Below are 13,766 nucleotides of genomic sequence, written 5' to 3'. Positions count from 1 at the left end.
TTTGGCCTTGCAGCGCAGCTTGTGGGGTCTTAGTTCCCCGACCAGGGATCGAACCTGGGCCCTTGGCAGTGAAAGCGCCAAGTCCTCACCACTGGACCCCCAGGGAATTCCCTAAGCACATTTATTTATTTATTTATAATTAATTTTTTTGGAGTATAGTTGATTTACAATGTTGTGTTAGTTTCTGCTGTACAGCAAAGTGAATCAGTTACACATACACATATCCACTCTTTTTTAGATTCTATTCCCATATAGGTCATTACAGAGTATTAAGTAGAGTTCCCTGTGCTATACAGTAGGTTCTTACTCGTTATCTATTTTATATATAGTAGTGTGTGTATATGTCAGTCCCAATCTCCCAATTTATCCCTCCCACCCGCCCCCCTTTCCCCCTTGGTAACCTAAGTTTATTTTCTACATATGAAGCACATTTATTTTTGAGTTAAATATTTTTCACTATCTATAGAAAAGTTGAAGGGATAGAGGACTCACCAAATTGTGCTGAAACTCTTATAAGAATATTGTCCTGAGGGAGTCCTTTCCCTTGCCCCCATTTGCCCTGGTCACTTGCCTTCTGAAGCTGTCAATACTTTAGACTCTTGCCTACTTGGAGAGGACAGGATGTGTAAATCCTTTTTAAAATTTGTTTTAACTGTTTGGTATTTGACTGCAATTATAGTGTTATTGAGAGGATTTGTGCTTAACAGGAACTAATTTTTTTAAATAGCCTTATCCCTGGTCATTTTTCAGTTTTTCAGGACAAAGGGATTGATTAAAGGCATTTTGTAACTAGCTTTTTTGGTGATGATTTTGTTTCACATAAATCAATACAAGCTTCAGTTCTGAGCATGATTTTATAAGTAAGCCTCTGATATCAGGGTAGATGTTTTTGCAGTACAACATATAAAGACTTCCACATTTTACTGAATTATCAAAATTAATATCAAATGTCGCTGTGGTTCCCAAAGACATAATTTGTTTTCGCACTAAAGCTCCATGACAGTAACTGCTTTATTTTTGGGTATTTCTTTTGAGAATACTGAATCATGGAGGAAGGATGATAAAACTGACAGCCAGGGCTCAGTCTTCCTTCCACATGACACCTTATACTCATCATTGCAAAAATTAGGTTAGCAGTTTTGGATGTAGGAGGGCTAGAGAGGTGTCTGTTCATGCAACTTACTCCTTTTATAAAGGGAAAATACCTAAACTGGAGGCTCCATGGTCACACAGTGACTTGGGGACAGTGTCAAGTCTAAGACCTGGGATCTTGAGTTCAGAGATTATTCTAACCCTCAGTCCTCACCCCTCCCACCTCCCTACAACTGGATAAACTAATAAAAGGCCTTTTGTTTCTTTGGTTTAGTATATTGGGCATTTAAAATCCTTTTGAAAGGTGAAACAGCTGATAATACCTTAAATTGGCTGGCTGAAAGCCTAAAATCATTTTTTAAACTATAGCCTGTTTTAGTAGATACTTTTAAATTGTAGATTTTTAATCAAATAAAGGTAGTAAGCTCTATGGAAATGCCTGTTTTAATTATATTGCCTGCTTCATTTTAATTCTTTCAAAATTAAGAGCAGTGTAAACAAATTACCTTTAAAAGTTAAAAATTTAGTAAGTGGATTATATAACATTTTGACAGAAGAGAATCATGGAATTTTTACCCAGTGCTAACGGCTAGCTATTATTTCTTTGACTTAATAAATATATTTAGAGGAATCACATTCAAAATTATTAATTTCTCACATTTTCTCTAAATGCATATGTGCATGCACACAATTTCATTAAACCAAAAGATTAGAGGAGGAAATGGCCAATTTAAAATTTTCAGATCACTGTTTTTAAGAGGTAATAAATACTTTCACTTCAAAATGCTTTTCATAATACAATTTTTTAAAGTATCAAAGCAAAAAACGTGATAATCTTTCCAAGTTTTAAAATAAGACAGCTTTTTAAGTCCTAGAAAGGATAAGGAAAGTATTTCAGAACATGAAAGAAATGTCATTCTTTCCATATCTTTCTTTTGAGAGAGCCTGATACACAGATAGTTAAACTGTTATATGAGGAGCAAATGATGAGAGAAATGCTTTCTCTGTGAAAAGATGAGCCACACGTTTCTTTTCGGATAGCTCCCTTCATTAATGCATTTTAAGTGATTCCATTCACAAAGAAGCTTTTGGCCCTACACTTTTTGTTTTAAAGCAGAGTGTATCTATAATTACTTTGTCCAGGATTATCACAGAGGCATTAATTTCCTGTTTCTATCATGAAAGGAGAAGCTAGTTATGCTTATTGATATTGTGTGGTTTTAGAGGAAAATTGCAGCAATAAGTAGCCCTGGGAAAAGGCAAGGTAGATCTAGAACTTCTAGCCTTGGCAGAGAGAAGTAAGAGCTAAATTTCTTTGGTTAGAATATCTTTTAGGGTATAATAGCTATCTCAAAAGGCACAACTTCCATTATTGTGACAGGCTTAGAGGTAGAACAGATCAGGTAAAGATGTAGCTTTGACTGGGACTGCAACATAGTGCTGAAGTGATTCTTGTAAACTCATTGGAACCCAAATATCAAAGGAGCACAATAGAATGAATAGGGAGAGGACAAAGGGACCAGAAGATTGGGTATATAAAAAAAAGAAAAGACTAGGAAGTGACTCTAGGAAGCCATTAAGCTGGCCCAGTTTGACGTGATCTGCAAGAACCTGGGGTTGGAAGGTGGAAAGCCATTATAGGCCATTCTGCCTAGTCCTCGTGTGATGCTGGAATTTCTCTCCAGCCCTCCTGATAGGTGGCCACACCTGGACTACCTTCAGTGGCAGGATGCTAGACTCCAGAAGTAGACAGTTCTTCACTTTGGGAACATGCACCCGTACCCTTTTTACTGTAGTCCCTGTAGAAAAGCCCAATACAGACCTATTTCGAATCTAAAAAGGGCAAGCCCCTCAAGAGCTCACTGGTAACTATATGTTGTACATGTATTATATATATTTTTCCCCTGCATATACTGCTGACTGCAAAACTCCATTTTTATTTTTTGAGAATATTATATATACAGTTCTGCAGGTTTTGTCATTTTGACATTTTGAATGTCTGTGTTACTGCATGTGGATTAATCTCATTCCTTTTAATGATTGCATGTTATATACCAGAGTTTGGTCAACCAATTTCATATTAATATGTGAGTTGTGCCCAGTTTTTGTGCTCTTACAAATAATAATGCAGTGAACATCCATTATGTTGTCAGTCCTAATTGCAAAGCTTTTCCTTACATTGGCCTAAAGTCTTTCTCTTAACTTCTACTTATTGGTCCTGAAAACAGTTGCCATCTTTCTCTCCTGAGTCTTCTCTTGGATTGAAACATTCTTCATCTGTTTGACCACTCTTCCTGTGATTTGGATCTCTTTGCTGTCTTCTCGACATGATCCACTTTGTTGTCTAAAGTACACTGGTGGAATTGAACACTGTCTTAGTTGTGGTTTCACCTGAACAGAGGGTGGGACTGTCTAATTCAGTCGATGATTTTATTAGTTCTTAAGACTGTCATATCACATTGTTGGTTCGTAGTGAGGATAGAGTCAGTTAAAGCTTTACATTTGGAGTTTGTGGATCCTTGGAACATCTGATAAAAGCTGTGGATTTCCCCCTCCCCCCCCAAATGCATTAACATAATTACTGTTGCAATTTCAGGTGGTTCATGGGTCCCTAGTGTTTCTGTTTTCTTTATGACTAGGCTTTGTTGATTACTTTGCTGAAGTCATAGGTTCTCTCATTCTCTAGCAGTGTTGTTACATCATCAAAAATTAAACCAGAAATGGTCAGTCTTGGCATTACTTGGTGAGTCTGTGTTGCCTCCTAGTTTGTAGTGCTTTCTTATATGCAAGCGCTAACTAGTTTTTAACAATGCAGGATCAGGCTCAAGCTAACCAGTCTTAGTTCGGAAATCTGTCTGGTTTCTAGTCCTCTGCCATCCTTCGTGATTCCACACAGATTACAGAAAGCAGTTAAACACCCTTATCTGTGAAGGCTCCTAGGATCCCAGGACATGATTTGTGAGATCAGATGACTTGAACTCGGTGAGAATATCTAGCTGGTTTTTCTTTTTTCTCAGCCATCTTGGATTTAAGTTTTTTCTTAGTTACTGTGTTTGATCTTCAGATTGGGAAGAATATAATATTCTTAGCCGAGAATGGAAATAAGATAGGCCGTTTCTCTTTATCTTTGTTAATATTACATTAAACACCTCATCCAGGGGGGAATTCACTTTTTCCTCTACTTTTTTTTTTTTTTTTTACTTTAACCTCTAAAATGCCATTTATTCACTATCTGGCACTTTGTAAAGTCACAATTCCTCCTTAGGCTTTAGCTTTGTTCACAATATTCTTACAGCTCCATTTCACTCTTTATAATACTTGTTTTATGTGCCTGTTTTTTACCATCTGTCGTAAGTAGTTTTTTAACATCCGAATTCCAGAAAGCTCTCTGCAGCACATCAGATTTTTTAGATACTTTCTCCCTTTCTTCCCCTCATCAGTATGTTTTGCAATTATGCAGTCAGCATTATGCTTTTGAGAGCCTCCAAGCCTTCTCGAGCTTCTTTACACAGTTTCTGATCTTGGAATTGATCCTAATTTTCCTTTGAAAATCTTGAAATCTGCCTATCCATTATGGGCACCATTCCCCTTCCTTTCTTTCTTGATCTCCAAACAACACGGCTGCTTCCTCTAAAGCTTCCTCCTACTTGCATGTCATCAGTCATGCTTTTCTGGTGAGGATTAGGTACAAAGTAACAGTTTTTCTCATTTCTCCTCTACTTTCTGGAAGACTGAATATTTACACAAACAAACGCACATCATCAGATGCATTAACGTAAATTGAGTGACACTTCCACAGATGTCCCCTGGTCAGTAATAATAGCTAATAACAGCCGTAATTTTTTCTGCACTGCCACATGACAGGCACCATACTAAGTCCTTTCCGCGTAGGATAATCTTGCCTGTCTCCTACCTTAGGGTTATGAGGTGTAAGTGCTATTGTCCCAGTAATACAGATGAGGAAACTGGCTTAAAGATACTGAGTCACTTGCCCAAAATCACACAGCTTGTGAGTGGCAAAGTCAGATATTTCCTAAATCGAATTCTTAATCACCATACTGGGCTGCTTGATGTGGTGCTTAATTACTATGCTGATTCTGTTACTTCAAAACCTGTGTAGCAGTCGACTACTGGCTGTGCACAGTAGGCGCTTAAATATTTAATTTGTTAGCCTAATGACCCCTCTAAGAGAAAAGATAGTGTAATTGTTCTTAATACAAAGAATTAATCATACGATCACAATGATTGGACATACAACCTAATTCTTCCTAGCAAAATAACTGTGAAAGAAATCACAGCAAATAATAGTGAACAATTTCAATAAAGAGAAAAAGTATAAAATCTGTCGATTTTATCTCTACAGGATCCAAATGGTAACCATCCAAATCCTAGCCCTCTTATCTCACCCTTGTCATTGTGATACAGGCTGTTTCTGCTTGGTTTCCAACTTCCTGCCTCTTTCACAAAATATCCCTTGAATGTTTTGGACCAGTTTGATATGTTCTTTAAGTAAAGTTCGTAGCACTCACAGATGTGCTATACAGCTTCATACCTAACTGTCAGTTGCCTCATTTACTTAAAACTGGTAGATGTGTATTTGTTTTCATTTCCTGAAATATACTCTAAGTTCTTTGAGGAAATGGACCACATCTTATACTCTTTTTTTTTTAATCTCCCCACAGTAGTTAGCATGATACTTAAAAGTGCTTCATAAGATGTTAGCAGTCATTATAATTAGGTAGTTCCAACCCCAAAAACAAAAAGGAAAAAGTTTGACCTTTTCTTGTCAACTGAATTATTACTATAGGAGTTAATGATATCAGACCAAGTTTTTATGTCAAAAACCAACTGAGAATTTTGTGTGTATTTAAATTTTTACTAACTCACTAACTTAATTCCCCAAATTATTCAGTCATGGGTGTTCTTACAGTGTTCCTTGTGGTTAAGAAAACCAAGGCCAACGTTTCCTCTACCGTGAAACCTCTACTTGTCCTCGTATAGCCACCACTTGTAGCCCAGGGCCCGACATATATTAGGTGATTAATACATTTTGTTAGGGGAATTTAGCTTGTGCCTGGAAAATAACTTGTTTACTTTTAAAAAGATTGGGAATGTGCATAAATTAGTACAAATACAAATTACAAAAACAAATACGATAAAAGCTTTGTAAAAAAAATAATAGAAAGTATGTGATCTTAACAGGAAATCAGTTTTAGTAAAGTAGCTTAAAATCATAAGCTAATCATCTTAGTGGGCTTTGATATTTTGTTTGCCATTGATGTTTTATTTTTTGTTTTTGTTTTTTGTTTTTGTTGTTAAATTCTTTTACTTGTATTCTTAGGTTAAGACATCAGAATTTTATAGATACTCCCGACAGCTGCGCTATGAAGTTGATCAAGCCTTGAATTACTTTCAGAACATTCACCAGCAGCCTCTGTTGGACATGAAATCAAGCCGCATCCGCTCTGCCAAACCCCAAACTACAGTATTCCGAGGCATGATTGGACATAGCATGGTTAACAGTAAAATACTTCTGTTAAAGAAACCAAGAGTCTGGTGGGAACTGGAGGGCCCACAAGTACCTCTGCGTCCGGACTGCCTTGCTATCGTGAATAACTTCGTGTTCTTGTTGGGCGGGGAAGAACTGGGCCCAGATGGCGAATTCCATGCTTCTTCCAAAGTGTTCAGGTATGACCCAAGACAAAACTCTTGGCTCCGGATGGCAGACATGTCTGTACCACGTTCAGAATTTGCAGTTGGTGTTATTGGAAAGTTTATTTACGCTGTAGCAGGCAGAACCAGAGATGAGACTTTCTATTCAACAGAGAGATATGATATTACCAATGATAAATGGGAATTTGTGGATCCTTATCCAGTTAACAAATATGGACATGAGGGGACAGTGCTCAATAACAAGTTGTTTATCACTGGTGGAATCACCTCATCTTCCACCTCCAAACAAGTGTGCGTGTTTGACCCCAGTAAAGAAGGGACCATAGAACAGCGGACCAGGAGAACTCAAGTAGTTACCAACTGTTGGGAGAATAAGAGCAAAATGAATTACGCTAGATGCTTTCACAAGATGATTTCTTACAATGGCAAGCTTTATGTCTTCGGTGGTGTCTGTGTGATCTTGAGGGCCTCTTTTGAGTCTCAGGGATGCCCTTCCACAGAAGTGTACAACCCAGAGACTGATCAGTGGACCATCTTGGCGTCCATGCCAATTGGTAGAAGTGGCCATGGTGTGACTGTGCTGGACAAACAGATAATGGTTCTTGGAGGCCTTTGCTACAATGGTCATTACAGCGATTCTATTCTCACTTTTGATCCGGATGAAAACAAATGGAAGGAAGATGAGTACCCGCGGATGCCCTGCAAGCTGGATGGTTTACAAGTATGCAACCTGCATTTTCCAGAATATATACTGGACGAGGTCAGACGTTGCAACTAATGGCATCTTTCTCCCTTCAAAAAAGCCAAACAAAAAATTTGTTTGAGACAAAGTAGTTAATTAAAAAACATAAAGAAGAACCTCACCAGTTTTACTATCAAAGCCATTGGTCTAATATAAAAATGTTTTCATTCTGTGCTCGCATCCTTTTTTTTCTTTTTAGTGGCCTCAAACTCATGCAATAAGTCAATTCTAAGCGCTAGCTCTTGAAACTACTTCCAGAAGCAGTTTAATAGAACGATTCACTTATCTGGCAAGTTGATGTTATGCTTTAAACATTTCTTTCAAATGTCAGTGTAGGAGTCATGCATCTTCTAAGAGAAGACCTGATAAGTGTCACTGGATGTAATTTCAGTTCCTATCTCTATCTGAAATCTTTTTGAACATTTATTTCGGTGTATTGCAGTCTGTTAGACTTTTTGATTTTATTATTTAAGTTTAAAACTCTTGACCTTTTTGCATGGCTTTTTGCTGAAAATGCAAAAATATAAATTTTCTACAAATTTAACTTTTTTATATTCAAAACACTATTTCTAAGCTGCCTTCTCTTATCTGCATTGTGTTAGTGAAAGCATATCCATACTTGCTTACATCTTATGAATATATAAGGCACATCCCCTTTTATGCGTGGTTAGGATTCTATATTTTTAAGCTAGTGCACTTGCACACACGGTTTGCCATACTTGTTGTATTCTAGATGTAACGTCTTTACATGTATTAACATTTTTAGAAAGTTAAAATAACTGGAGTCCTCGTTTGGTATCAGAGTAGCCTATCTTCAGTCCATACTGATTCAGTAATATTCAAACTCCTTATATTCCTGAAACATGTATGGTTTTATGAAAACTAACATTTTATGTTTTATTTTCAAAAGTAAACGTTAGTGTTGCTTATCGATGTATGTCTTCTTTTTGAAAATGTTTTTCTTTGCAGTCTGTTTAATGTTACCCTGTTTTTAGTGAGAATCGGAGTGGTATATGACAAGCCCTGGCCCTGCAGCGTGCAAGCACTTTTAAAGAGAACTTAGGTAATACCAGACTCCTAAATAAAGGCCCCTTAAAAGTAAGTGCAACTCCCGTTCTTTACATTCAATAAGGCTGCTGCATCTGTTATTGAATGGAAAGTAGCAACTTGTGGAAAATTTGAGCTCAGTTTTGACTTAGAGGTAAGGAATAGAATTATAGTCTTAACTGGTCATATCTACTTGTTTATTTAGTACAAAATATTTAGTGGCACTGGGGATATAAGCCCTCAGCTTTTGTTTTATTTACTGAAAGCTACTAGCATGAAGGATAGTAACCTCAAAGTTCAGAATGGATCAAGAATAACTGTTTAAAAGCATTTATAATAAGTGTTTTAGGATTAGCCACACCTTTCAACTCTTTAAACTCGAAGAAAAAACATATAGTTGTCAAAATTAAGCAAGAATAACCAGGGAGTGGATCATTCAAATTGATGCCATTTTCTTCTGAGTAGACTCTATATATGATACAGACTAGATCTACACTGGCAAAACTTGCCAGATCTTAGGATATTGGTGCAATATTGCAATGCCTTCTATATGGCTGTTGTATAAGTTTTCTAGTTTCACTTTTTTTTTTTTTTTTTTGCTGCTGCCACCACTGAATATAAAGTGGAAGAGTGAAATCATGGAAATGTGAAGACTTGTTTCATTTTTGCAATTAAAATAGACAACTATGAAAAAAACCTGATTTTAAAACTCTACAACTGGAGGCTAGAAACAGTCAGGTACATAAGTAGTTTTTTAAAAAGCAAAACATTGGAATTGGTTTTAGAAATCAAGTTAATATTCTTTTGTATATGAGACTTAAATTTTTTTTTTTTTTTTGTACGAGACTTAAATTTTTATTAAGTGGTCCTATCATTTACTTTCAGTTTCTAAAAACGAAATTCAGTATCCTGTTTCCCATGCTAATATGGGTAAAAGTCTTTTTCTACATCTTAAAAATCATTTTTAGTCGTTTTATTTTTGAAAACTAGGAGTTAGATTAGCCGTTTAATTCTTTTTCTAATATATTAGTTGGCTTAGTGTTTTATATGTGTCCCATCTTGCTTTAAAGAAAATAACAGTAACGTCTTCATTATTTTCCTCATTGTTGTCTTTTGCTGGAAAAGACCGAGACAGGGTACCCCATCAGGCTTTTACACTCCAGTGGTGGTTCTCTTTAATTGCTTAGATATGACTTCGTAGTCCTAGTTAAAGTAAGATCTGGGCAAACAATGGAATATTCTTGGTCTTCATTGTAAAAACACAAGGCCAAGATCAAAGTTCATGTTTTGGAAAATTTGTGAAATCTTTTAACTTGAACTAACTCTGGGTTTAGCTTCACACGTTAAGTCATGTCTGACCTGATGTTAGCTGTAATCAGTTTTGAGCTTTAAGAATAGTTGTTATTGCTTGGGTTCTGAATGTATGAGAAAACTCTTCTGTTTATATGTAGTGCTAATTTAGGTTATTTTAAATCCATGAGTAACTTACATTCCCTTTTAAAATTATGGTTTAATTGCTGAAAGAGATTTATTTTTGTTATACTAAACTATGGAAAATTTTTTCATAGAATTTTTTTCAACTTTATTTTTTGTGTGCTTCATTTGGAACCATTTTTGTTTATATACATTATATGTGCTCAAAATAGATCTTTAAAAATTCAGTAAGATTTAAAACTATACAGTGTAATTGCTGTGATCTTTGTGTGTTAATTTTCACTTTACATTTTAAATGCCAGACTTTACAAAAATAGCTGATCTTTGTTAATTGCATCTTAATTAGAAACGTTTGTTCTCTTCCATGTCTTTGACCTTCTAAGTTTTTATTTTAATCTGCTTAAAGAAAATCCTTGCACTACAACCTTTTCATAAAATTCAAGATTCTCACCTTGAAGGTTTTGTATTGGAAGAAATACTACTGGTTTTTAAAAAGTAAAGCTTAATTAATAGAATTATTAGCTTTTCTTGAGACAGCTTTCTCTGTGTCCTCATTACTCTGTGTGAGTGTTACTATAATTTGTGAAATATTGACTGAGCCCTTCACTTATCTTTTCTAAAGCAGCACCTTTGGACACCTCATTCTGGGAAGCCTGCTCGAGTCATAGTAAAGGACACACACATTTGTGTGGGGAGAAGTGGTAAAAATGGTTTTGTCTTAATTACATGAAACTAAGCTTTAAAATATTTTATAACAAATTATTTGAGCTGCATTATCTAAACATGTCAAACGTTCAGTGGGACTATTTTTATATATGTATATGTGGTTGTAGGTCATAACATTTCAGTTTATAATATAAATTGTTATTTCAGTTTATAAGCTATCTCTCAGAAAAGACTAGCTCTTTTGAGAATACGTAATTTAAAATTTTAGACTGAAGTATAAAACACAACATAGATAATAGTGTAAATTAGATATAAATGAGGGCTATATGGCAGTAAAACTGCTAGTGCCATTTTTCCTGTTTGCCTATTATACATTTTTTATTTTTTTTTGTACTCTGAACATTTTTAGGGATCATACGTTCTATCAGATTAGAGTTGGTTTGGGGATAAATGTCTTCTAAAAAGAGATTTATCTTAAAAATGAAAGTTCTGAAAAATTAGTTTATCAAGAGTTTATAAAGTCAAATATTCAATAGACATAGACTGGAATAGGTAAACTCATGAAAGTCGTTTCCTTTCAGTATACCAGTATAACTTCAATATTACACAAGTAACATTGAGAGAATGCCATCAGCTTTGTTTGTTCCTCCTTAATGTTCTTAGATTTTCTTTTTACATCTTTGGGAACAACTACATTAAAAACCTTATTAATCAGTATATCAGTAAGGATTAGGTGTTTGCTTTCTGAAGGAATGTTCCAGTGAGGTGATCAGAGAGGTTATTTTCTATCTAACTTGTATATGCCCTATACCCCTTGGGCATATTTTGTCTATAGAAAAAATATTTTGACCTTTAGGTACATTTTGGGCCAGTAGTCAAATAATCCTAGGGCCGATTTAAAAATCTTAGAATAATTTAAGGTTTGCCTTTTATACCTGTTTTGAAAGCCTTTACATTTTTGTCAGGTAATTTTTCCCAAGCCGTGAATATAATCTATTCAAAACATGTTTATGCTATCCATTCTGTTTTTAAATTGAAAAAAATGTTAAAAGTGTTTATGAAGAAAAGTTTAAATAAAATATTTTTAATCTTTAAAATATACTTCATCTCTTATTATTTACTATCTTGATATAATCTATCACTTTCAAAGTCGCTCCTGACTTGATTAACGGTATACATTTTGTTTTCCTTCAACGTGCCAAGGAAGTGCCACAAAAATGTAATTTCTACCGATGCTTTCAGCCACAGATTGAAATGAGAGCATTTGAGTGAAATTATTTACACTTACATGCAATGGAAATTTTATAGTGAAGCCAAGTAATTAAAGTTCCACTAACAGAGTTTTGCAGAATGGAAATAGAGAACTGAGAAAAAGCATTTATAAGCCCTCAAGCCTTAGTTTGGTGATTTTTAGATTTCCTTTAGCATTTTTGATTCAGTGTTCTTAAAGGCATTTCTGAAATCAGGGAATCCGGTAGAAATGAATCTGCTACAACACAAGCACTTGGATGTATTTAGGCACATGTGTGCCTTCTTTAAAATAAACTCCTGAGAAACCTGGACAGGATTCCCTGGATCCTGGCCTCAAGCCACCTTTCCCGCCTCTTTCTATCACTTCCCGCACTCTATTCTGTTGTGATCTTTGCTAATTTCCAGCTTCAAATCGCTTGCCTTGTTTCCCCTTCCCTGCTTGCAAAGTCCACTTATTTTGCAAAGCCCAACTCAAATGCTCTCCTCCCCTCCTGAAACCTGTTTTATCTCTTCCATTGAATTAATTGCCTCTTCTATGCTCAACACACTTATAGCTCTTATTTCATTTCATTTTGCATACTAGTTGGGTATAATTCCTTCCACAATTAGATCATAGTCTCCTTGGATGAAGGGACCTTCTTTTATTCCTCTTTGTACCCTCATATCTAGCATGATACTTTTTGTACATAATAGGCACTGAGCTAATAAATGTTTATTGCTTTATGAGTTACAAAAAGATTCTGTAGGCATTTGGAAGAGGGAGATAATATAGTTCCTCAGGGTTTTTGTCTCTGCTTTCTTCTCAGTCTATACATTCCCTGTCCAGTTTAACCCACATCTATGGCTTCACCTACCACTTTTATTCTGATACCTGTTAAATCTCTATTTCTCAACCCAGAGTTCCAACCATCTTCTGAACATCTCTCACATGTTTTATCGGAATCTCAAACTGAACACGTGCAAACCTCAATACATTATCTTCTCCCCCCCAAACCTGCCCCTTGTCCTGTATTCCATATATTATTAGGTGGCGCTACCATTGCCTCTCTACCGCTTCACCCCAACTTCTTAATTCACCCACTCCTATCACTTTAAACTGTCAACTGCCCTCACCTTGCCATCCATACTGGCCTCCTGGAGCTTTCTCTCTGATCTTCTACCTCCACAATCCATTTTCTACACTGCTTCCAGAGTGAACTTTCAAAAGGTAAATCTGATCCTGAGATTCAACAGCCTTTAGTAATCCCCCTTCACCATGAGAATAAGATTCAAACTCCCTAGCATGCCCTTCATACCTGTTCAGTCTCTCTTGTGCCCTGTTCTCTAGCTATGCAAGCTGCTGGGAGTTCCCTGAATATGCCATGTTCTCTCCAGCCTCTCTGCCTTCACACATGATCTTTCCCTCTTCTTTTCCTGGCTAACCCTTTCTTGGCCTTCAAGAAGCAGCCTGGGCATCATGGCCTTTGTCATCTTTTTTAAATGTCCCCTTGGTCTTACCATAGCACCTTGTGGATACCTAGACCCCACCTCCTCTAACACTTGATTATAAATGTCTTCTTTACCTTACCTTTAACTGTACTCATTGAGGACAGATGCTGTCCTTTTATTTTCCAAGAGTCTGACTTAATGTCTGGCACATGATAAGTCTGCCTTAATAAAAATAGAACCCAGAAACTTGGAAGATCACCAATGAAATACTCCTGGTGAGGAGGGGCAGCTGTATCAGAGAGCTAGATTATCTGCCAAAATTGACCTCCCAGAGGAATGTCCCTCCATTCAGTTTCCACTACCATCGCTCCTATGTCTAAAAGGTTGATGCATACAGCTATCACAGTTGTCAACAGATAGTTCTTCCCTTAAT

General features: G+C 36.1%; 1 protein-coding gene across 3 annotated transcripts in view; it reads left to right on the top strand.

The window, feature by feature from the left end:
• KLHL15 (kelch like family member 15) overlaps positions 1-11,728 on the top strand; it is a 33,458-nt gene extending 21,730 nt beyond the window's left edge. For all 3 annotated transcript variants that reach the window (XM_057537559.1, XM_007185138.2, XM_007185139.2), the window contains one exon: positions 6,434-11,728. In XM_057537559.1, coding sequence (XP_057393542.1) covers positions 6,434-7,543 — 1,110 coding nt within the window. In that variant the 3' untranslated portion in view covers positions 7,544-11,728. The remainder of the gene's footprint in view (positions 1-6,433) is intronic.
• Positions 11,729-13,766: the final 2,038 nt, after the last annotated feature.

This window comes from Balaenoptera acutorostrata, chromosome X, assembly GCF_949987535.1.
Source record: "Balaenoptera acutorostrata chromosome X, mBalAcu1.1, whole genome shotgun sequence".
NCBI classification, from domain to species: Eukaryota; Metazoa; Chordata; class Mammalia; order Artiodactyla; family Balaenopteridae; genus Balaenoptera; species Balaenoptera acutorostrata.
This window is presented reverse-complemented; position numbering and strand designations above follow the sequence as displayed.